The sequence below is a fragment of the Spathaspora passalidarum genome (assembly GCF_000223485.1).
Source record: "Spathaspora passalidarum NRRL Y-27907 unplaced genomic scaffold SPAPAscaffold_1, whole genome shotgun sequence".
In the NCBI taxonomy this organism is placed as follows: domain Eukaryota; kingdom Fungi; phylum Ascomycota; class Pichiomycetes; order Serinales; family Debaryomycetaceae; genus Spathaspora; species Spathaspora passalidarum.
The window spans coordinates 1,703,417-1,728,892 of record NW_006767425.1 but is presented as its reverse complement, the minus strand read 5'-3'; the positions used below and the strand labels follow the sequence as shown (position 1 = coordinate 1,728,892).

Sequence of the window (25,476 nt, the reverse complement as noted above, 5' to 3'; positions counted from 1 at the left end):
TGCTCACATGCCAAGAATTTTGATATAACTTGTCAAAGTGGAACGGCGATATCAAACCTAAATAATGACTCACGTGACTTGGCGACATCCAGATAGCATTTCACTAGATACGCTAGATACAGTACTGGCATTGTAACTTAAACGTTTTTGCGGCTGTAATTAGGTAACATTGAGTCATGCATTCAAACGCCGTCGTGTCGTAAGTTGTATGGATATTGATAAAATGGCGTGGTCAGAGTCACACAGAGTCAGCTATTTTGTCACAAAAGACATAGTGTGGTGGGTCTAATTCACACGAGAAGCGCAAAGCACGGCGCTAATAGTAGGTTTTTCGCGGCCTTTGATTGTATTAGGATTAGCCACAGTGGAGGATTCGAGATAACAATACTGCAAAAAAAAATTTTTTAATATTCATACAATGGATCGGTTGATGCAAAATTGCTAAACTGGGCCATACAATAAACCAGTTATAAATAATGAGCGAAGCCCCTCCATCTCTCCATTTTAAAAATTGTTCACTTGTAGATAGTAAAACCAGACATGACACAATCTTACGCTGCTACTGTGTTTAGTAGATTGAAATGGGGGATCTTCCCCACAAGAAGAATCGTTGATGAAGATGAAAATGGGAATTTCATCTACCACAAACACGAAGTTGATGACTCAAGTGAATCGTTTGAAAAATCAAGTGACAAGAACGTAGTGGAAATCGAAGTCAAAGACTCTACTGTTTTGGAATACCGTGATGAAAAAGACCGTCCTTGGTGGAAATTCTTTGATGAATATGAATACCGTGTGAACAAGGAAACTAAATCAAATAGAAAATGGTATCATTGGTTTCACGAAGATGATACTCCTGAAGAACGTCGTGTTATTCTCAAGATTGATTTGCTTTTAACTTTCTATTCCTTGATGGCATACTGGGTTAAGTATTTAGATCAAACAAACCTTACTAATGCTTATGTCGGCGGATTAAAAGAAGCCATCAATATGCAAGGGAATGATTTTGTTAATACTGGTGTGATGTTTTCCGTGGGTAACATCATCTTTCAAATCCCATTCATGTATATCTTATATGCTGTCCCATTGAATTATGTCTTGCCTGCTTTAGATCTTTGTTGGTCCATTCTCACTGTGTGTTTGTACCGAGTGGAAAATGTTGCTACCTTGAAAGCGCTTAGATTCCTTATTGGTGCATTTGAAGCACCTTCATATCTTGCCTACCATGCCTTATTTGCCTCCTGGTTTAAGGGAAGTACTGCAGAAATCTCCCGTAGAGCCGGATTCTACTATTTAGGTCAATATCTTGGTGTCTTAACCTCTGGTTTATTATCCGGAGCCATTGCCAGAACTATGGGTGGTGTTCACGGTCTTCAATCTTGGCAATGGATTTTCATCATTGACGGGATCATTTCCGTTGTTGTTGGTTTTATCGGGTTCTACATGATTCCAGGAACTCCCGAAGACTGTTACAGTATCTTCCTTTCCGATGACGACATTAGAATTGCTCGTAGAAGAATGATCAAGGATCAAAAGGATCACAAACCTCGTGAAAACGCAGTCAAGCACTTCTTTAATGCCGAGATCTGGAAGTCGATCTTCACATCATGGCATTTCTACGTGCTTTGTCTTTGGAATATTTTTTGTTGGAACAATTCCAACGCCGGTTCAGGGTCGTACGCACTTTGGTTGAAATCATTGACTAACGCCGATGGCAGTCCAAGGTTTGGTCCCGGCCAATTGCAAGATTATACTGCATTAACACCGGGGCTCGGACTTATCTGGCTTATCATTACCTGTTCATTTGCTGATTTGTTCAAATCGAGATCAGGTGCTATTTTGTTTTCCCAGGTGTTTAATGTCATTGGGAACGTCCTTCTTGCCGTGTGGCATATCCCCGAGGGTGCGAAATGGTTTGCCTTTTGTTTACAATATTTCGGATGGGCCATGGCTCCGGTGCTTTATTCATGGCAGGGTGATATCTGTAGAAAGGACATTCGAGAACGTCAAGTTGTGCTTGTTTCTATGAACATCTTAGCACAACAGTCTACTGCGTGGATTTCTGTGTTGGTATGGCCCACGGTTGAAGCACCACGTTTCTTGAAGGGTTTCTCTTTTACTGCTTCTAGTGCAGTTGCTTTGAGTGTGTGGACTATCGTTGTCTTGTGGTTTTATAAGCGGGAAGAAAGAGCCAATGCTAGAGAAAATGGGATTGTTCTTTTTGATTCCAGCAAAGGTGATATAGAGGATGTTAAACAGTAGTGTATAAATGAATTTAATGTATGATAAACTATCTAAACTCTTAAAGCGTCAACACTGTCAAAGAAGTAGATTTGATCTCTGACAACCTTTTCCTTGGCGTATTTGACTAAAGGAATACTGACGTCACCCTTAACGGCGAAACCATGGACAACACCGGAGAACAAGTCTAATTGATATCTAACACCCAACTTGAGCAATTCGTCTTCAGTTTGACGTCTCAATTCAGCTGGGAAGACTTGATCGGTTTCAGCGGCAGAAATCAAAATTGGACGTTTGATTTCTTTAACTTCGTCAATAGCGACAAATGAAGGATGAGCCACAGCAGCAGCATCCAAGTACTTACCTTCAGCCAATTGTTGGATGGCGTACTTAGCACCGAAACAGTGACCGATACCAACCAAGAACTTTGGCTTCAATTCCAGCTTGACCTTGGCTAAGAATCCATCGACAATTGGAGATGTAATGTCGTTACCATGAGCAGCTAACCAGGTTGGGAAATCAGGATTTGGTCCAATAGGATCGTTCTTCAAGATATCTGGAATCAAAACCTTGTAACCGTTTCTAGATAATTCATCAGCAATTAATTGAGTGTTCTTGAAACGATGACCATAGACATCAGTGAGGATAACGATGTAACGATCACCTTGACCAACGACATAGGTGTCTAAACCACCAACTTCGTTGTAGACACCAGCTGGGGTACCTTCATGGAGAGAGAATTTAGCACAGCATTCAGATGGAGGATTGGAAGCCATTGTAGTGTTATTATTTGAATTTAAATAGTAAGCGAGAGAATTACATAATCAGGTATTCCCCCATCAATTTATAGTTTTTCTGGATTTGCGAATCCCCCTTCCCCCCTCCCTGCGGTTTTCCAAAAAATCCTGTCAAAGTGAAAAATTCGGATCGATAAGCCACAGAAGAAAAAATTAATGCATTACACGCAAGAATCTGCTCGGATTTTTAAGTTAAATCCGAGCTTGTCTCGGATATATAGCCCGGAGTGCGTCACGTTTACAGCGCACCTTACGTCATAAGCGAACCACACTTCATGACTCTTTCAATATCTTCAAAGATAAGCCTTATGACACATTAAACTTCAACATAAGCCATTTATACATTAATAATCATATCATACAAGGCAAGCCCGTTAGACATTACTGATCATAGTATGCATTGCATAATAGTTTATGATGACAAATACTATTAAATAAAAATACTATAAAAAATAGTCATCGCAATTTTACATAAACAGGTGAAGGAATAGATCACGGAACTTTTAACCTTCATTAGTCTTGGCAGTGATTTCTGCTTGTCTGACAAGATTTTGTGGAGCATCCATTCTTGGCAACATAACTTCAATCAATCTGATCTTGGAGTTCTTGGCAAACTTCTTGTCTGAAAATATAGCTTCGGCTTCCCCAATTGTAGAAATACGGATAGATTCATAGTCCTTAGCATTGAATAAGTTCAACAATTCCAAATTCTTCCATGGTTGAATGTCATTATATCCAGCATTTTCCCCGTGAATCAATCTTTCAATGGTATAACCATCATTGTTCAACACGAAAAGGTATGGTGTAGTTCCATGTCTAATCATAGTACTGATTTCTTGTACAGTCAATTGCAATGAACCGTCACCAACAAACAAAATGACTCTCTTATCTGGGTTGATTTCTTGCGCAGCCATGACCGCACCCAAAGTAGCACCCACCGAGTAACCAATTGAACCCCACAAAACTTGGGAAATACCCACAACGTCATTAGGGAATCTGGTTTGTGGGATACCGAATGCAGAAGTACCAGTTTCACTAATAATGACATCACCTTCTTGGAACCAGGAACTGACCTTGGTCCATAACCATTCTTGAGTCAAAGAAGCAGTCTTTGGAGCAGGAGTGTTGATCATCTTAATCTTTGGCACTGGCTTTGGCTTGTATCCCTTGACTACAGGACCAATTCTGGAAATCACCTGTTGCAAAAGTTCCTTCATCTTGACACCAGGGAAAATGGCTTGTCTGATCTTGGTATGGTCAGAGTGGAACTCAATGACATTCTTAGTACCATAAGAGTACGAGAATGAACCAGTGTTGAAATCAGATAATAATGCACCAGCAGAAATAATCAAATCAGCTTGTTCAACAGCTTCCTTGACTTCTGGCTTAGATAAAGTACCAATGTAAACCCCACCAAATCTAGAAGCCACAGTCTTACCTTGGGCTAATTTAGCTGTGATTTTAGAAATCAATTGTGGGTCGTCGGAAAGCAAGTCTCCACTAACTCCACCTTCATCAACAGTACCTTTACCCATGGGGGTAACAAACACGGGGAATTGAGTGAGTTCAACCAATTGCTTAACTTCTGGCTTACAGTCGTGTCTGGCGGCACAAGCATCAACCAAAATGATTGGGTTTTCGGCACGTCTAACCAAAGTCAAGATAGTTTCAATAACTTCTTCTTGAGCTTCGCTGTCATTTGGTTCCAAGGACAAGTCAATTGGAGTGTCCAACAATGAAGCAGGAACAGTCAAATCAACCATGTTGGCTGGCAAACCCAAGTACACAGGACGTTGCAAAGTGTAGGCGGTTCTAATAACCCGGTCAATTTCCTTAGGAGCAGTAGCCAAATCGGAAATGAACGCAGTAGTTTGAGAAATGTTGGTGGACATTCTGTGAAACACGGTGAAATCACCATTACCCAAAGTGTGATGCAACAACAATTGCTTGGACTGGGACGAAATCGAGGGCACACCAACAACGTGGATCAACCCAATGTGTTCAGCGTAAGCACCGGCCACACCGTTCAAGGCCGACAATTCACCAACCCCAAATGTGGTCACCAAACAGGAAATTCTCTTTAATCGGGCATACCCGTCGGCAGCATAGGCGGCATTCAATTCATTGGCGTTACCAGCCCATCTGAATGAGCCCTTGCCATGAACATCTTCAACTTCGTAGATCTTATCCAAGAGGGACAAGTTGAAATCACCTGGGAGCCCAAAAATGGTTTGCACTTCTAATTGGTATAATCTTTCGAAAAGATATCTACCTAAAGAAATTTCCGACATGTTTTGCATGGATTTTGTGTAACAGGTATTACAATCGCAGCTTACGTGTAAAATATGATAAGAAAAGAAGGAATTGAAAAAGTGAAATTCAGGAAGAGGGAAATTTGCATTCTTTTTATAGCATGGGGGTAAAACACTTGACGCCGAAATTTCGGAATTACGTGATGGCATTTATGTCATGCCTGACATATGATAGCTGACTATCCACTCTACAACCACACATTCCACATACTCAATTGGCTCAATTGAGCTAGTACTACATCTACGCTACTCAATAGCCCATCTTAACTATAGGCTAGAACGTTCGGTGGACGTTTCTCCGGTAATTAAGGGGGGGAGAGAGAGAGAAGGACGGGGGTGTCAACCTCTACAATTGTGAGCCCGCCCCCCATCAATTGGACAAAATAAAAAATAGTAACAATGTAGTTATTAAAAAATAAATTATTTAAAACATCCGATACATACTAAATTTTCACAAATTTCATTAATTTCAGTGATGGCACTTCACTCCACATGCGCAAAAAGTAAATCCCCCCTTTTGATCCCCCTTTATCAATAGGGAAATTTATTTTTTTAGTACTGCACTATGCGCGATGTACTGCCTCGAGTTGCGGCAAGCAAAAGAAAAATATCCTGCATGTAGAACCAGCGATGCCAGTTTTGTACTGCAATTGCGGAAAATCAAACTAGAAACAATGCGAGAAAAGCACCAACATACGATTCTATTTCGACTAAACAATGGTGAGATTTCAATTATAATTGTCGCAAGTGTACAAAACTGCTGTGGAATACACATTTGAGGATATTCCGAACCGCGGACATGTCATGATGTGCCGGACCGCCTATAGTACCAGCAACGGTGGTTACCAACCCGTTGTCGTCTATTTTAGTCAATGTATCCATCGGAAGCCGAGTCCGTGCGCTGATTCTTGGCTTCACTGTCATCATCGCTGATATTAATTCCCAGACTAGCTGCTTCCTTCTTGTATCCCGGTATCCATTTATAGTATGTGGACACAGTTGGGAGTAGTCCCTTTTTGAAGTTATAAATCACCATGCATTCAAGTACAACCGTGATCAATAACAACACAAGCGTGAGCACGCCAAATACGGTAAGGGACTTCCGCCCCATGAAGTACTCCCCGGCTTCAATGGCAAACCCATAGGCTGAAGTATAGTGCGTGTACAATCTGATAATCTTGAATAGCACATATGCCATCCCAGCAAGGTACAACACAATGGCGAATAGGGAACCAAATATGAATTCTCGGCACGTAGAGATGTCACTAATCAAAAGCAAAATGATTGTACATGGAAGCACCACTATGGTAAGAATGAATTCAACAGATGTTCGATCATTCACCATAATCACAACGAATTGAATCGTGAATCCGACAAAGAAGAAGAAATCAAACATGAGGATGGATCTGTGGATTTGGAAGACAGTGAACATGCGACGGAGGGTGATGTCTGCCCCGACTTTCTTGAATGTGAACCAGTTGACGTATTTTCGAAGTGCCACGATAAGGATAATCAGTTGCAAGAGTAGTGTTGCACCAATGACGGCAATTGTGGCGATATTAAGGGCAAATGTGGCCTTGTACCATCTTCCACGAAGGACAACCGTGATTCTGCGAGCCACTTCATTGTACTGGATCCCCGAATAGATCAACATGCAGCAATAAAACAAGCACAAGAAAAACAACAACAACATGTTTCTCGTCTTCAACCCAATTATAGTAATCAACACTTGGAAAATCCCGGCAAAGATAAACAAGGCAAAGTAGATCGACACCTCCACGTATCGGCCATCGCCTAAATCGACATGGTGGATATTGATCACGGCGAACATGTACGATTCAAACAAGATGATGAGGATGGCTGACACGAGCGAGATGAAAAAGAAGAATGTGGAAAACAAGCCGTATTGTCGTTCATCGGTGCGCAATTCGCTTGACTGTTTACGATTGAGACGGTTGAAGTCTGCAATGTCACTTATGTTGCTGCTGTTGGACGCGACATGATGGAGGATAGGCGATTCCGGGGGTGATTCAGAGTCGCTGTTATCATAGGAGTGCGACGTGTATGGTATTTCTGGTTGTAGGGTGGGTTCCTGGGATGGGTATGGGTTGCTAGTGCCGTACGCGCCAGCCTGCTGATCATAAAATGGTTGTTGTAGCAGATGCTGTGGCTGGCGATCAGACATATATGGTGAATGCGGGTAGGGAGGTTGTGTAGGTTGTGGAGGTAGTCCTCCTATATTGTTATAGTTATTCATAGTTGGTTTGATCTACAGAATAACAAAATAAGCGAGGGATGATTCCGACATTTATATATGAAATAGTTCAAAAAAAAGAAAACAATGCAGACTAAAAAGGTTAATTTTTTTTTTGTTTGTCTGGTTCCACTGGGGGTTTACGGCGCTGGTTGTTTTGTTGCTATTAATATTTTATGTTTAGCAGTACTTTGCAATTGAATTGCCCATTTACGATATCTGAAATTTAATGATATGGTTTTTTGGGGGTATAATTTGACGTAGCATGAGTTTTTTGAGCAAAATCATAAAGATTTGGTTGTAGTTTGGTTATTGGTTTTACTCTAGTATGCTTTGCGTGTTTCATCCAACAGTCCACTTGATCTGCTACACATGACGTTAAATTCCTACTTGAAGCGAATGATAAGCCATGATGTATTTAGCTGATGCACACAGCACTCACTACAAAAAAATAACCCAGTCATGCATGATCCATGCACTTGGGTCACTAGATTACCGAAGCGTGGCGGAGAAAATCTAAAAAATACTGCGCACAGAACAAAAAACAAAAAACAAAAAACGAAAAAAAAAGTACTGATCAAAGTGTCTTTTTTGCTTTACATCTAAATAATAGAAGTTTAGTAATCTTTCGCATCTTCAAGTACAATCCCCTCACTTTCTTCGTGCAAATCCACCCAGGTAACATTATGGTAGTACTCTTTATTTGATTCGGTAGTTTGCTTCAACGTGTCCACTGATTCTTCCAAGATCAATACGGAAATGGCGTCGAATCCACCGGCTCCAGGGACAACTCCGCCAATACAACCATCAATCAACTGACATTTGTCTAAGAGGTCGGTTTGGGCCGGTGGTTCAATAGGAGCACCCGATTTCTCAGTCATCTCTTGTAAACCCTTACGAATCTGCTGGATTGCCAGTTGCAACGGAGTTAAATCTTGTGGATTGAAATTTTGTAATTGAGTAATGAAATTATTATTTGCCCCGTCCAAATTTGCATATACGACGGAACTTTCTTCGGGTTGAGCCCTTTTCCAGGCAAGTACAGTCGAGACTAACTTTGGTGTTTCTGACCCGCCCTTGATGTCTCCCATGAGTAATCTGACTCCTTTAGGCAATGAACATGGAGTATGTTTGAAATTCCAATTGGATTCAACCGTCAGTTTCAATACCGAAGTAAATTCATCATGATTTGTTTCAAGAGTGTGAAACACCTTGTCTATAATTTCTGGTTGGAATCTTCTAAAAATAATTGACCCATAAATTGCAGCAGCAACATCAAACCCAGACCCAATCTTCTTTTGGGCATAACAATGGGCAATTTGGGCAATATTATGCAAGAGATCTTTATCAGCTTCTTGACCTGGTTTGAAGTATGACACAAGGGCAGTAGTAACCACAGCAACTAACCCAGCTGATGAGCCTAATCCGGTCTTTTCCACTTCATTAATTGCACGGGAGTGATAAAGGAACTTCTTTTTGGATAGTTGTTTTACTGTGGTGTTTTCTTGGGTATGGTATCCTGGATCAGAATATATGTCAATGTTTAAATCATAGGTGGATTCCGGTTGAATGTATGCCAATACAATAAACAAGACTGCTTCCAAGAATGGATTATTGTTCCCGTTGATCTCCTTAGGAGGAGCAAGATTGGTGGTGATGGTATATTCCCATTGTCCATTAACGAACTGAGGAGACTTGATTATGATATGGCGATCAGTGGATGTAGTAGTAGGTGTGATGATGGCGTGCATTCTTGAAGATAACGCTGTGACATAAGCATTGTAGATTGGATCAATGACTAGATAACCTCCTGCCAATAGCGCCTTACCTGGCGCACTGAATGCTTTGGACATTAGAGTGTAGTGTTTGTACAACCAACCTAGTCCGTTGGAGTTTACCTAAAATTTTCAAAATTTGTGCGCGTAGTTGAGCGAGTGAGTTCAGCCAGTCAGCCAGACAACTACAACATCATCTTTTTCTTCACATCACACGCCAGTTTTACTTGGCAATAGACGACGACCATGGACCAACTAACAACAGAGCAAATAGATCAATTGAAACAGACGAAAACCATCGGGATCATAGGATTGGGTGACATGGGTACACTCTACGCCCGAAGGTTTAGTAAAGCTGGGTGGAAAGTGGTTGGATGTGACAGAGAAGAGCTCTATGAAGAAACGCTTGCCAAGTTTTCCCAGGAAAAGTTCACCATTCTCAAGAATGGTCATTTGGTTTCCCGAATCTCCGATTTTATAATCTACAGTATAGAAGCGGCCAACATCGACAAAATGGTGGCGTTGTATGGCCCTTCAAGTAAGTTTGGTGCCATCATCGGTGGACAAACCAGTTGTAAAGCTCCCGAGATTGCAGCATTTGAAAAGTATTTACCGCCAGACACGGAAATCATCAGCGTTCATTCCTTGCATGGTCCTAAAGTTGACCCTACTGGACAACCACTCGTGTTGATCCAACATCGGGCTCGTGATGAGTCATTTCAATTTGTTGAATGTTTAATGTCCTGCTTACAATCTAAGCACGTTAAGTTGACAGCGAAGGAACATGATAGAATCACTGCTGATACGCAAGCAGTCACCCATGCGGCATTCTTGTCTATGGGTGTTGCGTGGAAATCTACCAACGAATATCCATGGGAAACACCCAAATGGATTGGTGGGATTGAAAACGCCAAGATTAACATCTCATTACGGATATTCTCCAATAAATGGCATGTTTATGCTGGACTAGCCATTACTAACCCGTCAGCACATGATCAAGTGTTGCAATATTCAAAATCCACTACTGAATTGTTTACGTTGATGATTCAAGGGAAACACGCAGAATTAAAAGAGAGATTAATGAAGGTGAAACAGTTTGTGTTTGGAGGAAATAACGTTGCTAGCAAACATGACTTGTTATTGAATGACGATCTCTTGCAGGAGTTCTCGTTGAGAAAGGTTCCTCCTGAAGGAAGACAACCAAACTCGCATTTGTCGTTGTTGGCGATTGCCGACAGTTGGTACAACTTGGGAATTGTCCCTTATGATCATATAATCTGCTCCACTCCGTTGTTTAGAATATTCCTTGGTGTTACTGAGTTTATCTTCTGTACACCAAACATGTTGGATGAGTGCATTGACGTGGCCATCAACGACACCAGCTTTAGGCAAGATGATTTGAACTTTACCATTGCTGCTCAAACCTGGTCCAACATTATCAGTTTTGGTAATTTTGAATTGTATAAACGAGAATTTGTTGAAACGCAAAACTACTTTAGACACATGTTTCAAGAGGCTAATGAGATTGGTAATGAAATGATTCACACGATATTGGAGAGAGTCAAGCAGAGAGAGCAGGAGTCCACGTAGCTGTTTTTCTTTATTACTATTATTATTACTATTATTATTTTTTTCATTACTAGTAATACTATCAAATTAATTATATACTTTATGCACGTAGGATATACAAAATTACAACTGTTCGTCTTTGATTACATCCATCAACCAGTCCAACCCCTCGGTCAACCCTTCTCCCTTGATGGCACTACTGGCGACAATACTCCAACTTCTATCTTTCAAATCAGTGAGATCGAGGGCTTGGCTGACCTCGGCGGCTGTCATGGCACCCGGTTGATCCTGCTTGTTGGCAAACACCAACAACGCACTATCTTGCAATTCCTCCTCTTTCAACATGGTGTGTAACTCTTTGCACGCGGTATCAATACGGTCTTTATCGGTCGAATCAACCACGAATATGATGGCGGATGTGTTGCTGTAGTAGCACCTCCAGTACGGTCTGATCGACGTCTGTCCACCCAAATCCCAAATGTTCAACGTGACATTCTTGTATTTCAAGGTCTCGACATTGAATCCAATGGTAGGCTTGGTAGTGACGACCTCTCCCATTTGCAATCGGTATAGGATTGTGGTTTTCCCTGCACCGTCTAGACCTAGTATAAGAATTCGTATTTCCTTTTGGACACCCCAAAGCTTGCCGAATATGTTGGCAAAACTGAATGCTTGTCCCATGTTAGTTTAAATATTGTGTACAAGTGTAATTATTGTCGGATATGTTATAGTATGCTATGGTAGACCAAACAAGAGTGGATTCGGATACTATTTCACCTTTGTTTTGACTGTTTACCAAGCTATTGTTAGTACCGGTCTTGGTAATTGTAAGCGGCCACATATTTTTTTCTGTTTGTATTGGAAATTTTGAGGGCGTTGAGATTGGCACTTCCGGTGGTTCCCGTGCACGTGATCCAGTCCCCTCCTGCTGGCACTTCCGAGGTTGTCAGTTTCTTCTCCCACGCTCTTAAAATCTGTTGACACAATTTCAATTAAGTGTCTCTCAACTTGCTGGTATTTCTTCCACACTTGCATTAATCAATATGTCAGACAACAAACCAAGAGGAATCTTGAGGAATAGAGACGAAGGACAGCATGTCCCCCATGAAATACTGGACCAATTGGATCGTCAAGAAGTCATCAAGAACACGCAATTGAACGCTAGGCTTAGCTCAGAGTACTCCACCAAAGGAGACAAAATCAGAGCCAAGATCGCCGAGGAGAAGCGAAGAAGATCATTCGGGGCCAGTGGCAGCGAGGCTGAGTCGGAACCAGGTGAATCTGAAGGCGACCATTTGAAGTGGGATGAGATTAACTTGTACAAGACCGAGCAGGAGAAGGCTGCTACCATGAAGATCGATGAACCAAAGACTCCATATGAGGGTGGCTTTAACCCATTGGGTGAGTACTATCGTGATGACGACAATGAAGAAGCGGCTCCAGAAGACGATATTCCTTCGTTCACTTTGGGTGAAGGCGAGTTTGATAAGGAACATCCCGTCGTGGGGTCGCTTAGTGGTGGTGAAGTCATACCTAATGAAGAGGCTGTTGTCGAAAACGAACAACCAGAAGACGAAGAAAATGAACAAGAATTGACGGCCGAAGAAAGACATAGAAGATTTGAAGAGAAGAGAAAGGCTCATTACCACTTGAAAGGAATGGTCTTGAAACAAAAGTTTGCCGTGTCCGATGAAGATCTTGACGACGAACAAGAAGAAAAAGAACCACCACAGGAAGAGGAACAAGACGATAAATAGTTAGTATATATATTTAATCTATCTAGGCAGAGAAATACTTCAAGTATGAAGCCTGTAATGAACCAGCACCAACCAATTCAGCAACAACTTCACTAAGAGCAGCCTTGACACCTGCAGCATCGGCATCCTTAACCTTGGCAGCAACTTCACCCAACTTGACATCATCGAACTTTTCAAGTAATAATTCAATATCAGCATCAATATCACTGGCCTTACCGGCATCACCAAAGTAATCGTTGTCCTTAGCAGAGTTTCTGACACTTCTCTTGTTCTTCTTCTTAGCAGCTTTGGCGGCTTCCTTGGCCTTCTTGGAATCAGCCTTCTTAGAAGCTTCAGCTTCAGCAGCCTTCTTGGCGGCTTCTTCTTCAGCGGCCTTCTTGGCAGCTTCTTCTTCAGCAGCCTTTCTAGAACCAGCTTCTCTTTCCCACTTCTTAGCGGCCTTTTCCTTCTTGGCTTGGTCTTTGAACATCTTGATTCTTGGATCTTCACTGTAAGCTCTTTCGACTAATTCTATAAATCTCTTGTTATCTTCTTGCTTCAACTTCTTTCTGGTGGCAATATTCTTACGTTCGATATAACGCTTGTGGTCTCTGTTAGCAGTGTCATCTGGAACATCTTCGTCCTTGAATTCAAAAGTCTTCCAACTTTCAAACTTGTTCATGAATCCGTAGAATTCGTCTACTTGTTCCTTGGTAGCATCCAATCCACCCAAAGCAGGAACGGGTTGCTTGACACTGAATCTACCTTCGCTTTCGAAAATAGGACCCCAAACTTCAAAGAAGTCGTATTTGGTCTTGGCTGAAGGAGGCTTTGGATCGTTGTCGGTGTCTACGGAATCGTATTGTCTTCTCTTGATAGGATCCAACATGATTTCAAATGCCTTTTGGATAATCTTGAAGAATCCATCTTGGTCCAATCCACCAGCAGCGGACTTCTTATCTGGGTGATGCTTCAACACTTGTTTTCTGTGGGCTCTTCTGATTTGGTCTTCAGTAGCCTTCCATCTTAAATGAGACAATCCCAAGACGGCGTACAAGTTGGCGGTCTTCCATTCTCTTGGGTCGTGAGCGAGTAATTCTTCGCTTTGTTCTTCGTCTCCTAAATCGTCATCTTCATCCTCTTCAACTTGCTTAACATTTCTTTCGGCTTCTAATTTTTCAAATTCAGACCAGGTGTGTCCACGTAAGGTTCTGGAAGCGTGGGCTAAGAAGTAACGGCCAACTGGTTCAATTGGACGGCGTACGGCAGCAGAGTATTTGTTAACGGCCTTGAAAGAATCACCGGATCCCGATGGTAATACAATAGACATGATTGATTGTAGTGTTGTCTTCTACAGTGATAACATAGATCTACAAAATAGTTGAAAATTTTTTTGTGATGGTGTAGAAATTTATTAGGGATGTTATTTACGCGGAAATTCTGCTATTTACGCACAACTCATCGATCTACTCTTTAACGGCAGACATGTCCAACACTTCAATTGTCCCTTCTCCCTTACCGATCTTGGCTTGGTCACCTTCAATTATGCTTACTAACACTCTATAGTTGATTGGATCTATTATACCGACAATCTCGTACTGCTTCCCAGTGAACTCTTCCTCATCTACTTGATCAATATTTGGTTTTATATCAGAAGTAAACACCTTTTGGTATGCCTTCTTGGTCAAGATGATCCTGATCTTCATCTGGGCTCTGGCAATAGGAATAATCTGTTTTTCAACCAACATCTTGATCGCATCCAATGCCTGGATCTTTGTCTGCTTGGTGGGGTTCAAATGGAACTTGACCTCATTCAACGCCTTCTCAATCATTGAAGGAGGATATCTCTTTTTTGATCTTGGGTTTATGCATTTTGTACTGATGATGTTCAAGAACTCGTTCTGTTTCTGTTGTAAATTAGCATTACGTTCCTTTTCATTCAATTGGATCTCACCTTTGTTCAAAATCTCTAAAATTATTTCGTCTTGGTTTGTCGTCCCGAACGCCTTCTGTAAATCGTCATTGTTGGCAACTTGTCCCTTGGATACGTTCATGAACACTTGTGGGATTTGAAGCACTTCATCAAGATCTTTTTCGACTTTCAGTCTCCAATCTTGCACTTTGTTTTGATAGCAGGCAATTTCAAATCTCTTTTTGCCCTTTTTCATGCGGACTAGCGAGACATTTGTCAATCTGATTTGGCTGTTTGGTTGGTTGATAACGGCCATTATGTCTATGTGATAACTGTTAAGTAAAGAGTGGGTGTATAACGTTGTGCAAACTAAACAGTCTTTACAAAAAAAATTGATATTGACGTTATCACGTGATTTAACTGTCAAGTCAAACATCTACTGTAAAACTACTGCTAGACTGGTGTTACACTATTGTTCTAACAAGCAAATCTGCATGATTAAGTTTACATCAGTATGATTAGTATATATATTTAATAAGTGTAACAAGTTTGTCTCTATGTATAGTCAAACAAAACTTGTATGTAAATACATGCAATCCCACTAGGGCTAGACCGTATTATTATAAACAGAAGCAGTTAAATCTTTAGGTAAATGGTTTATTCGTCATCTTCGTCAGCACCTTCAACAAACTTTCCTCTAACATCGTGCCATAACTTACCTCTGTTGTGGTTTTCGTACCAGGTGGTAACGGCAGCATCAAAGAATCCTTGGAAGACAAAAGCACCTCCAAAGATGGTGGCAACGTATACGGAGTTTCTTTGGAATAATTTACTGATTAATGACTAGAAGGTGTTAGTATTGGTGTTTTACTATGGGTTGAGTTTGGTTGTATGGTTTACGACTTGGGGTTTTGTTGTACCTTGGTTTGTTGTAAAACTTGCATGTATTATTCGTCGTGTCATTTGAAGGGTCATTCAATGTATCATTTGGAGCCCTTGAATAATCTCCGGCTAGTACATTTCTATAATAGTTCAACAACACGCTTTCTTCGATAGTGGTGTGTGCCTGATTCAATGTGTTGTTTGTTGCAGAAGTTATTCCTAGCGCTTTCTTTTTTTAAAAAAACCTTTGCAAATAGAAATGTTTCCTGTCAATTCAATAATGTAGTCTCCCCTCAACCTGTTCTAATGGATTGTATCACATACCATTGTTGTTATATCTTACAAGACTGTAGTGCTGCTACTCTTGGTCAATTGAAATTTTTTGTCTTAGCATTTTTTTCTCTACACTAATTATTTTTCAATCGCAGTTGATTGGTTATTTGGATGTCACGTGATAATCATTAAACTACTTAATCTAATTTAACAGTTTCTAATGCTTCAGCAGTCTTTTCAACAGCACCGTTGGCGTCAGCTGGGGCAGCAGCAGCAGCAGCAGCCGCTCCGCCTGGGTATCTAGTACCTTTATTCTTTGGCTTCTTCACCTTCTTTTCTTGTTTGGCCTCTGCAGCTGGGTAACCATTCTTTTGCGCAGCTTGGAATTCTGCATTAGATTCAAATTCAGCTCTAATTGGGGCCAACAATTCATTGATACGATCAGCAGTTCCTGATTTCAAATCTGGTGGGGCCAAGGCACCACTTTCATAATCAGCCTTCAAAGCATCCAAACTGGTGTAGGTAATTGGACCACCGTATTTTTCTGGTCTGTCGATCTTGAAATCAAACACACCATCTTGACCAGCCTTCAATTCTTGAATTGGTTGCACAACATATTCAATAAATGCAATTAACCCATTGTCCTTGACTTCACCTGGGGCACAGTAGGCAGAGTTGATCTTCTTCTTGACAACCTTTGGATCTTCAATGATATCAATCTTGGAGTTTGGATCAGAGGCACTCATCTTTCCACCTTGGCCCAAACCTGGGATCATAGGGTTCATCAAGTGCGCACGCTTTTTGTAGCCAATGCTTGGCAAGTTTTCTTCCGCCAACACGAAAATCTTTCTTTGATCGACACCACCAAATTGGGCATCACAATCCAAGTGTTGTTCATCAATAGCTTGCATTAATGGGTAGATCAAACCAGACAATAATGGGTTGGCCACTTGTTTGACAACATCGGCACCAGCACGCTTGGCGTCATTTTGAGAAACAATGTTGGATAATTTGAAAAGATCCAACACGTAATCTCCACCTTGTTGGTAAGAAGATCCGACGACAAACTTTAATTTTTCAATAGGAACACCGATAGATCTCAAAATGGCCTTGACCACCAATTCGTAGTACTTGGAACGGTGTTGGACAACCTCCAATGGCGCCTTCATGTTGTCCAAATATGCGTGCAAATCTGCCAAAAGAACAGTGACTTCACACCCAGCCTTCAAGAAATGGGCCAATTTGATCATAGGCACGAAATAACCACAGTGGGGTTTACCGGTTGGGGCGGTCCCCCAGTAGATCTTGACATGTCTCTTTTCCTTTTCCAAGATGTCCTTGATGATTTGGCCATTCAAGGTTTCTTGCAACCCCTTGGTGATTAAGTTGTATTGTTCAGTAGGATCAGTCACTACGTTATCGAAAGTGCTACTCATGGTTTGCGTGTATAGGGTTATAACAACTGTTGTATGAAAGTGAAAAATTTCTGACTCATCCAAATCGGCATATCAAAATTTTTTTTTTTTTGCTTGTCGCTACGAAAGCCGTTGGTGGTTACAGTGTAAGTTTTTCGATTGCACTTGCTAGGGAAGAATAGCAAGGCTGTGGTACAAATGTGCGCGTGTGCGTGTGCGTGTGCGTGTGTGTGTCAGTCTGTGAGTTTGTCAGTATATCTGTCTATCTGCCGGGTTTGACTTGTCTAAGGCGTATATATAGTCCTTGGTAGTGGCATATCGATGTAGGTTCCTGCCCGATCTATCGAAATATGTAATCGTTGGCAATTTGGACTTGGCAGGCCGCACTCGATCCCTCCCTCCCCCCTTCTCTCTCTCCCCTTCTCTCCCCGTCTAAAACTTACCGCACTAAAAACCTTTGGGGAACTAGACGGCGAGTGTGCACCGGACACCCAGAAAAAATTCCGTAGGAGACAAACTTACAACCAAAGTTTGAATTCTCCACTCATCTGCTGTAGCAACCACATTCTTACTCTGATCCATCATGGTAGTCTCTGGTTCAGACCTACAAACTCAGCTAAGGAAGTTCCTAGTGGAATTACCCGCAAGAGCAGACTTTGAATTCACCAAAGCAACCAAACACGACTTGTATCGCGCCCTATACGTTGCCATTACTAATCAGGGACAACATCTCACCAGTCTATTCCCCGATATCTCCATTGACGAATTGGACCAATTACAATCGCAACAGTTGCAATTCCCCCTCTCTCTTGAACCCCCATTCAAGGTATTCTACAACACGTTGAAACAAACGAAATACACTCATCTCCCCGATAAGGCGTGTGCTAAGGTATTTGCTGAAAATGAAGCCGTGTATTGTTGTCAGGACTGTGGGTTTGATGATACCTGTGTATTGTGTGGGTATTGTTTCAACCCCGATGATCATGTAAATCACAATATCTACATCTACAAGTCCACAGGTGAGAATGGGGGGATTTGTGATTGTGGAGATGAGGAAGCATTCGTGGAGAAACTCCATTGTAAATGTCAGATACCGACCGAAGACGAACCGGAAACCATACAAGAGGATGTTTCTGAATTGGCTCCATACCTAAGAGATACTATTGCCGTTTGTCTTGATTATATTTTGGACGTGTTGAATATGTCGGTACTTGCTTTACCTATGGTTCATGACAAGATTGACCTGAGTGGGACCATAACTACTAAAACGTATTCCGATAATGCAGTATTGCTGCCTAGTAAACGATATGGTGATACCGAAGATGTTAATTCTGACGAATGGCTCCTCATCCTTTGGAATGACGAGTATCACAATTTGCAAGAGGCAATTGACTCGATCAATGCCGGGACAGGTGTTGGCGACAGCAAAGCCAGTGAAATTGCATACAAGATTGACAAGGAGGGTTTTGCAATTTTAAAGCGAGACCCCCATTTTGAGAATGTGTTTGGGGCCAAGATATTAGTAGAACAAGGTGGGCTTATCGCTACTGTTGAATCATCAAGAGATCATTTCCGAGAAGAAATTGTCAAGTACATGTTTAAATGGTTTGAGGAAATTCTCAACTTTAAAGGAAATGTCGAATTCAGGGAATTATGCAAGCATGTCTTTTGTGAGTTGTTGTTAGCCCCTTCTCATGAGGTTTCCACTAGTGTTGATGTTGAACCGTTTAAATCTGGCAGCTTAAGCGATCATGATTATTTCATCAATGGGTTCCAATACCAAGGGAAGTTCAAAGATGCGGGGTTGACCCGAATTAATCCTGATTTTGTAGATGCATTAGAACATCCAATTTCTGCAATATTAGATGCCAATGACGACCCATCAACAATTCTGCATTCAAGGTTGCAATATCTTTTAGCATATCAGATCAGATTACGTAAATCCATTCGAATGAAACTAGGTTCTCTCCTTGTGCCTTGTCTTGTTTCTGAACCAGACACAAAAATGGAATTTTCCAAACAGTTTATTGAAATGTATCCCATGTTGTTAAATATGATGGCATTGACTGATCGTGAAGAACATTTGAACTTGTTGGCGGATATCTCCTCGCAAATATTCACGTGTCCCAACAGTGTCCAATACATTTTACGCGAGGACTTGTTGCGAAACATTATTGGGCCTCTTGCGGCGTTAATCGAACGCACATCTACAGTATACAATGAAAAAACTGGGTATCACAGCTTCTATGATATTGGAATAAACTCGCAAAAGAAACGAGCTATTAAATTGGCAATCAAATATGCCATTGGACATTTGACACACTTTGCATCTTCGGGTTTGGCTGCCGGTGAGATCAAGGCATTTATGAACGATGACACATTTAGATTGTACATTCTTTTATTGAGAAACTTTCAAAGTTATTTATTGATGAAGAGAAAGTATGGGGATCATGTTGAACGAGACTCGGATGATTTTATGCTTCACTTGAATTTCTTTTTCCCGGTGGTTCTTGAAGTCAAGCAAGTTGTTGAATTACAATATAGCAATCCTAAATTAGTGGAAAATGCTGAAGTTTTGATGAAGTATTTATTTGCCCGTCCTATTGAATTTTCCCAACCAGGAGTAGTCAAGTTTCAAGTGAGTAAAGAACAAATCAGTTTCGCCAATCCGTTACATTCATTACTTTCATTCATGATTGAATATCACGGAATCAATCAGTTTATACCCACCTTGCAATCTTATTCCCAAAAACTTGTTGAAATTGCTGATATTTCCCTTAGAAGTGTTGTCCTTGGCTCACAAATAAAAGTTGGTTTCTGGATTAGAAATGGTCTTTCCGCTACACATCAATCCAAACTATACTTTAGTTCCAAGACGTGTGATGTCACTTATTATCGTGATTTCCATATTGTTCAAATTGCGGCGCTTTTCGGAAATGATCCCCAAAAGACATTAACTAACATATTAGACCGGTGGGAATTGTTGCCATGGTTCCTTAATCAAGTGAGTTATTCCCAGACGATATATGAAGAACGGTTTGTCACTATCAGTGAACGATTCATTGTATTTATTTACAACTTGATTACCGACCGTACCTTCCTCACTGTGGAGACTCCAACTGAACGAGCACGAAGAATGTTGAGAACTGCCATGGCTTATAGATTATGTCGTGAGGGTAAATCATACACATTTTTGCGGTACAAAATTGAATCGAATTTGCCCACTGAAGAAATTGACAAGGTATTGTACAGCATTGCTGATTACCAACCACCGAGTTCATTAACTGACAGTGGGTTGTATCGATTGAAGGAAGCCATCTATGAGGAATTGGATCCGTTGAGTGTATACTTGGACCCCAGTAAATTTCAAGTAATTAGTGAGAGCATAATCAAGAATGTTGCCAGAATAAGAAAGATTAAAGAGGATGATGTGATTATCCAACCCCGTATCACGCGCGCCAATTATGATCTCGTGGATAACAATATTGGCCAATTTGTCAAGACGCAAATGTTTGCCAAGTTGATTTACAAGTTTTTACAAGTTGCAATTGATACTTCGGATGAAACCTATCTTCCGCAATTGTTACATTTGATTCATGCCATTTTACTAGATGATGAATTGATTCACGGTAAAGAGTACTTGAATCCATATTTTGTTGATATTCCTATCAGTGACTTGTTGCTTACTATTGTGGAATCAAAGATGTCGAAATACGTCATTCAAAAAGCTGACTATCTCGTGGATTTACTCGTGGTTAAAGATAAACGCGTACTAGAAAGTTTAGTAGACTGTTTTGGTGAAGATTATATTCAGTCTTACAAGAAGCGCAAATCAGCCTTGTTTGAAACCGAAGTTGAACGGAAAAAGAGATTGGCTACCGAACGTGCCAATAGAATCATGAGGAAGTTCTCCAGACAGCGAGAACAGTTTTTGTCCAAGAACAAAGACCTTGATGCTGACCTTGATAATGATGACAAGAGTGAAGTTGAGGGCCATTTGCGTACTTGTGTATTGTGTGGGGAACAAGAATCTGTTGACAGTCCATTTGGAATATTGGCTAGTTCCACGAAAGCTGCTACATTTTGGAAAATCCCCACATCTAAACACGATCAAGTTGCCAATGCGTATAAGAAGTGGGACAAGTCAATAGCATATGATGAGAGTGCTACTACTTATGGTGTAGGATATCATTTTAATGCAGAAAATGATGTTCCATTTGAATTTCCTGTGGTTTCTACTTGTGGACATGGTATCCATTATGAGTGTTATAAACGTGGCTCAACCGGTTTAACCCATTATCCTTGCCCATTATGTCATGATTTGCATGATATGTTTATTCCATCGTATATTCCATCGGCAACTAACAGGATCTCAGATCGTTTTCTTCATGGCGAGCCTCAATTCACTAGGTATAATATGATAACTCATTGTATAGATGCCACTTCGAAAATCAACAATGTTGTGTCATCCTTGATCAATGAGGAGTATTTGAATACTGAGCAACAATTTGATGCTCATAGAATGGTATTATCGACAGTATTGACACGCATCCCTGACAGGACAAAGTATGGAACGGGGAACACCAAGAGTGAAAGTTATTTCTACTTGTTGCTCGCATATTCTGAGCTTATTGCCAATACGATTCGAATGAATGAAATAGCTACGAGAATTAATGGAGAAGAAGCATATTCTAATTTCCTTTCGCAGTTCTCCGGATCAACCAAGACATTATTGATTAGTTTGGTTCAAGGAAGAGCACTTGCTTATGCTAAGAGGGATTCTCCTGCATTACTTGGTACAGAAGCTTTGTTCCAGTTTGAGGCTGAAAGGTTCTGGGACTCGGATTCGATTTTGGATAGTGTGTTTAACGACCTTGTTGCCTTGTTTTTCCAGACTGGAGAGTCGTTGGCTACGTTGACTACAATGGGGATGACCAAGTTGCTTGCAGTATCATTGTATTCAATTTTATTTAGTTGCGCTAATAATCCGGGCTATGAGCAGTATTTTGTTAGTGAAACCGATGTCAATATTCCTGATAAGCATTTGAACTTGTTTAAGGGCTTTCTCTTTCAAGTAACGGAGATGATGGAGATTGAGGTTAAACCCGTGGATAGCCAGGTAGTTGTTGGTCTCTATCTTGGTATTGAACATTTGATGGGTGTATTCTTGAGGCAAGTTGTTATTCTTGCCGATTTGTTGACTTCTCAAGTCCAAGGAGAGAATATGTATGAGAGTCAACCACAATTTGCTAATTTACAAGCGGCAATTGAAGATCAAAGCCGGGTTGATTGTACTGATGCTTTAACAGCAAGTTTACTGGTTCCATCGTTCAACCAACTAATTAATACCTTGTTGACTGGTGATGATAGTTCATTCGAGAATAAAATCTTTGAAGTTACATTCTTGTCTAAAATCCCCAAGTATTTCGAAAAGGGTATTCTCAATTTGAATTCCCCAGGTATGGTTCACTTAATCACATTGCCTCATGATTATAATGCTTCGTTGTTGAATGCATCTGATCTGAACACTCACGATAAATCAATTTGTTTGTTCTGCAGTACTTGGATCAGTAACAGTCGACAACCAAGCCATATGGCCACTTGCGCCAGTCATACCGGAATATTTTACACACCATCGACAAATACTCTTCGTTTGAATGTGCATATCGGACACAGCCGAATTCCGTTAGATTTGGAAGGCCCTTATTTGACAGTACACGGAGAAGTCAAGCCAAGAAGAACCAAGCTCAAGGCAACATTGAATGAGTTTAGATATTTATGCTTGAATAAGCTTTGGTTGAACCAAGGTTTGTATGGTTTTGTTACACGAAATTTATTCGGGGCAAGGACCGTGGATGATTTGCTTGGCAATGATGGTAATACTTCTCCTTTTGAGGATGACTCGGAGGACATGGACGAAGATGACGAGACTGAGATCAGAGGTGGTATTTTCCCTTAGTTTAGTTGTCATTGTATATAATATTTAATATATTTACGTTTGCCAGTATTTAAATAAACATTAAGCAGCGTCCAGGAAGTAACGCGCGCAGCTAAATGTACAACGAATGTCTTCAAGTTGAACATGTGCTGGCTTTTTTTTATTATTATATTGTTGGCCCAATGTTTTACGCATTGGTTGAATCGTTATTCAATAGTTTTCATTGCATCAGCAATTATGCACTAATTGCCAATATATAGCTTAGTCATGGCCCCATAGATTTGGACTTCTTGATAGAAAATAAACTCACCAATAAGTATCACGCCAAGCACATGTTTCCATTTGCAGTACTTGAATTTAATTTCACATGAAGCTGATACTTAAAAGTTTAATTCTATTGTTTCTGGGCCAAGACATGACTTAGGGAATATATAAATATTATATTGGCATATTGATTAAACTTTTTATGTTGCATCAAGAAAACAACCTGAAAATAATAAGTCTTTTTTACATGCTCCAAGATTGAAGTGGGTAAATTAGATTAATTGAACCCCACCCCGAAACTTTGTGTTTAGCCAAGTATTTTCTTTGCATCAGGCGACGTATAACACAGAGATATAATCAGTATCGCTTTCTATATTTAATCGACTAATGATCTCTACATGGAAAAGTAATACCTGGGATACAACTAAAATCACTCAAAATAAAGCCTAAACAGTCGATTATTTTCCTTTAAGCTTCTCAAAGTGCCTTATTTAAAATTCCCAATAATATCAGACGCCGTTGAGCCAAGGAGAAATACCAAGATATTTTTTTTTATTCTCGTAAAAAAATAGAGAGATATCCTATAAAAAATCGTTCTTAACTCTGAAAGTCCCTTGTCATTCTATGAATTAGCGACAAGTGCATATGACATTTAAGGTGTTAACATATAAAAAATCCCTAACCTAACTTTGACCATTTAGGAACAACCTTTCGGTTCTGTCCTTCAATTCCCCCAATAGTTCTTGGGCTCGTGCATTCAATAAAAGCAATAGTTTTAAGAAAATAAGTATGATATAGGCTTCTATCAATTTTACTATGTTATCAATCACTATGTATTGACACTTAATTATAGTTGCATGGCTAACTTTTGCTATTTATAGCTCAAGTTAAATACAAATTGGTAATTCTCATCCGGAAAAATTTTAAGCATATAAGTGCCAAGAGAATATGCATTTATCCATGTTCATCGAATGTTGTTTGTGTGGGACTTTTACGAACCTACCACCCACTCACAAAAACCCCTATTTCTTAGTTTAACTATTTTTCAAGTATTTATTTTTACTATATCTTATTCATAATTGTTGTTGGTATTGTAGCTATCTGTGCTTTATTGCCTATCCTCGTTCTTATTCCACTTTAGTATCCGAATAGTTCTAGTCCTCGGACAGACGCTAAAGTCACGCTTATTTTTTTGCCGAAAAATTTTTGTTTTTCGCAACCAAAAATTGACCGTCGAAGTTTTCCAATCCCAGTTTTGCATAAGATACAAAATATGTCAACATCGTTCATATATGAACACATTAACTTTATTATTTGGATTGTAAGATACAGGGGTAAACAATAGCAAAAAAAATTTTGAATAATAATGCTGCCAAGATTTATCACTTTTGTCAAGTTCCTTCTCAACTTGGACGGCATTGAAAGCTAAAAAGTTTGGGAAGCCAGCTTCTTACTCGTAAGCGGGAATTGGGATCAAACATGACGATCTGAATATATCTCTACATTTATAGACTACTTTCTAAAACTATTATAAAAAAAGAATCGTCCAATCAAGAAACATACTTGCAAAAAAAGAGCTGGTTGGTAACAGGTGCCACCCAAACTGATTTATTTATTTTGGTTCATCTTTTGGTGAACATTTCATTACTTTCTAAATGGAATTTAACTTCTACTCGTGGAAGTCAATGTCCTTTTACAAGAAATTGATACATAAATCCTTAATCTTTATACGTTAAGTTTTTAATAAAACAAAACACCATCATCAATTCTTGTAGGTATCGTATGACTATAACACGCAGAACCTCCTAGACAGGGTCATCATTTATTACTATTAGCTTTAAAAATATGCTGACAGTTTTAGTAAAACCCACTGCTCAGATTTTGCCGTAGTCTATTATGAAAATATTGTCAAGAAAACTTAATATAGACCCTATTTTGTTCTTCAAGAGCAATTAAATAACCAAGAGCTTATGTAAACTTAAACTTTATAAACCATAACCACATGATATTTCTCAGAAAACCCTATGCCTGACTACGCAGTGTCAATTTCTATTAATACCTTTGACTATAATCTACCTTGTTGACAATCTACCAGAAAAAAAAATTGA

General features: G+C 40.1%; 12 protein-coding genes across 12 annotated transcripts; 4 read left to right on the top strand and 8 right to left on the bottom strand. All coding sequences in view use genetic code 12, as the record gives it.

Annotated features, from left to right (window-relative positions):
- Positions 1-521: 521 nt before the first annotated feature.
- SEO1 (putative permease) lies at positions 522-3,026 on the top strand (the record flags this gene model as incomplete). The annotated part of the gene is made up of 1 exon (XM_007372776.1): positions 522-3,026. The coding sequence occupies one exon, from the start codon at positions 541-543 to the stop codon at positions 2,260-2,262; it is 1,722 nt and encodes a 573-aa protein (XP_007372838.1).
- SPAPADRAFT_48422 (uncharacterized protein) lies at positions 2,295-3,017 on the bottom strand (the record flags this gene model as incomplete). The annotated part of the gene is made up of 1 exon (XM_007372777.1): positions 2,295-3,017. One exon carries the CDS (start codon positions 3,015-3,017, stop codon positions 2,295-2,297), a length of 723 nt encoding a protein of 240 aa, XP_007372839.1.
- Positions 3,027-3,332: 306 nt separating the features above from the next.
- PDC12 (Pdc12p) lies at positions 3,333-5,387 on the bottom strand (the record flags this gene model as incomplete). The annotated part of the gene is made up of 1 exon (XM_007372775.1): positions 3,333-5,387. One exon carries the CDS (start codon positions 5,327-5,329, stop codon positions 3,542-3,544), a length of 1,788 nt encoding a protein of 595 aa, XP_007372837.1.
- A 348-nt stretch (positions 5,388-5,735) lies between these two features.
- SPAPADRAFT_58641 (uncharacterized protein) lies at positions 5,736-7,863 on the bottom strand (the record flags this gene model as incomplete). Its single annotated transcript, XM_007372774.1, has 1 exon — positions 5,736-7,863. The coding sequence occupies one exon, from the start codon at positions 7,605-7,607 to the stop codon at positions 6,216-6,218; it is 1,392 nt and encodes a 463-aa protein (XP_007372836.1).
- Positions 7,864-8,221: 358 nt separating this feature from the next.
- On the bottom strand, positions 8,222-9,457 carry ERG8 (phosphomevalonate kinase; the record flags this gene model as incomplete). Its single annotated transcript, XM_007372773.1, has 1 exon — positions 8,222-9,457. The coding sequence occupies one exon, from the start codon at positions 9,455-9,457 to the stop codon at positions 8,222-8,224; it is 1,236 nt and encodes a 411-aa protein (XP_007372835.1).
- A 125-nt stretch (positions 9,458-9,582) lies between these two features.
- On the top strand, positions 9,583-11,769 carry TYR1 (prephenate dehydrogenase (NADP(+)); the record flags this gene model as incomplete). Its single annotated transcript, XM_007372771.1, has 1 exon — positions 9,583-11,769. The coding sequence occupies one exon, from the start codon at positions 9,626-9,628 to the stop codon at positions 10,967-10,969; it is 1,344 nt and encodes a 447-aa protein (XP_007372833.1).
- Positions 11,072-11,629, bottom strand: ARL1 (Arf family GTPase; the record flags this gene model as incomplete). Its single annotated transcript, XM_007372772.1, has 1 exon — positions 11,072-11,629. One exon carries the CDS (start codon positions 11,627-11,629, stop codon positions 11,072-11,074), a length of 558 nt encoding a protein of 185 aa, XP_007372834.1.
- Positions 11,770-11,973: 204 nt separating the features above from the next.
- On the bottom strand, positions 11,974-14,030 carry ZUO1 (zuotin; the record flags this gene model as incomplete). The annotated part of the gene is made up of 1 exon (XM_007372769.1): positions 11,974-14,030. One exon carries the CDS (start codon positions 14,012-14,014, stop codon positions 12,728-12,730), a length of 1,287 nt encoding a protein of 428 aa, XP_007372831.1.
- Positions 11,992-12,705, top strand: SPAPADRAFT_130711 (uncharacterized protein; the record flags this gene model as incomplete). The annotated part of the gene is made up of 2 exons (XM_007372770.1): positions 11,992-12,196; positions 12,236-12,705. The coding sequence occupies 2 exons, from the start codon at positions 11,992-11,994 to the stop codon at positions 12,703-12,705; spliced, it is 675 nt and encodes a 224-aa protein (XP_007372832.1).
- Positions 14,031-14,080: 50 nt separating the features above from the next.
- Positions 14,081-14,944, bottom strand: SPAPADRAFT_58634 (guanine nucleotide exchange factor; the record flags this gene model as incomplete). Its single annotated transcript, XM_007372768.1, has 1 exon — positions 14,081-14,944. The coding sequence occupies one exon, from the start codon at positions 14,910-14,912 to the stop codon at positions 14,151-14,153; it is 762 nt and encodes a 253-aa protein (XP_007372830.1).
- A 979-nt stretch (positions 14,945-15,923) lies between these two features.
- On the bottom strand, positions 15,924-17,222 carry TYS1 (tyrosine--tRNA ligase; the record flags this gene model as incomplete). Its single annotated transcript, XM_007372767.1, has 1 exon — positions 15,924-17,222. One exon carries the CDS (start codon positions 17,185-17,187, stop codon positions 15,949-15,951), a length of 1,239 nt encoding a protein of 412 aa, XP_007372829.1.
- Positions 17,223-17,749: 527 nt separating this feature from the next.
- On the top strand, positions 17,750-23,125 carry UBR1 (E3 ubiquitin-protein ligase; the record flags this gene model as incomplete). Its single annotated transcript, XM_007372766.1, has 1 exon — positions 17,750-23,125. One exon carries the CDS (start codon positions 17,750-17,752, stop codon positions 23,123-23,125), a length of 5,376 nt encoding a protein of 1,791 aa, XP_007372828.1.
- Positions 23,126-25,476: the final 2,351 nt, after the last annotated feature.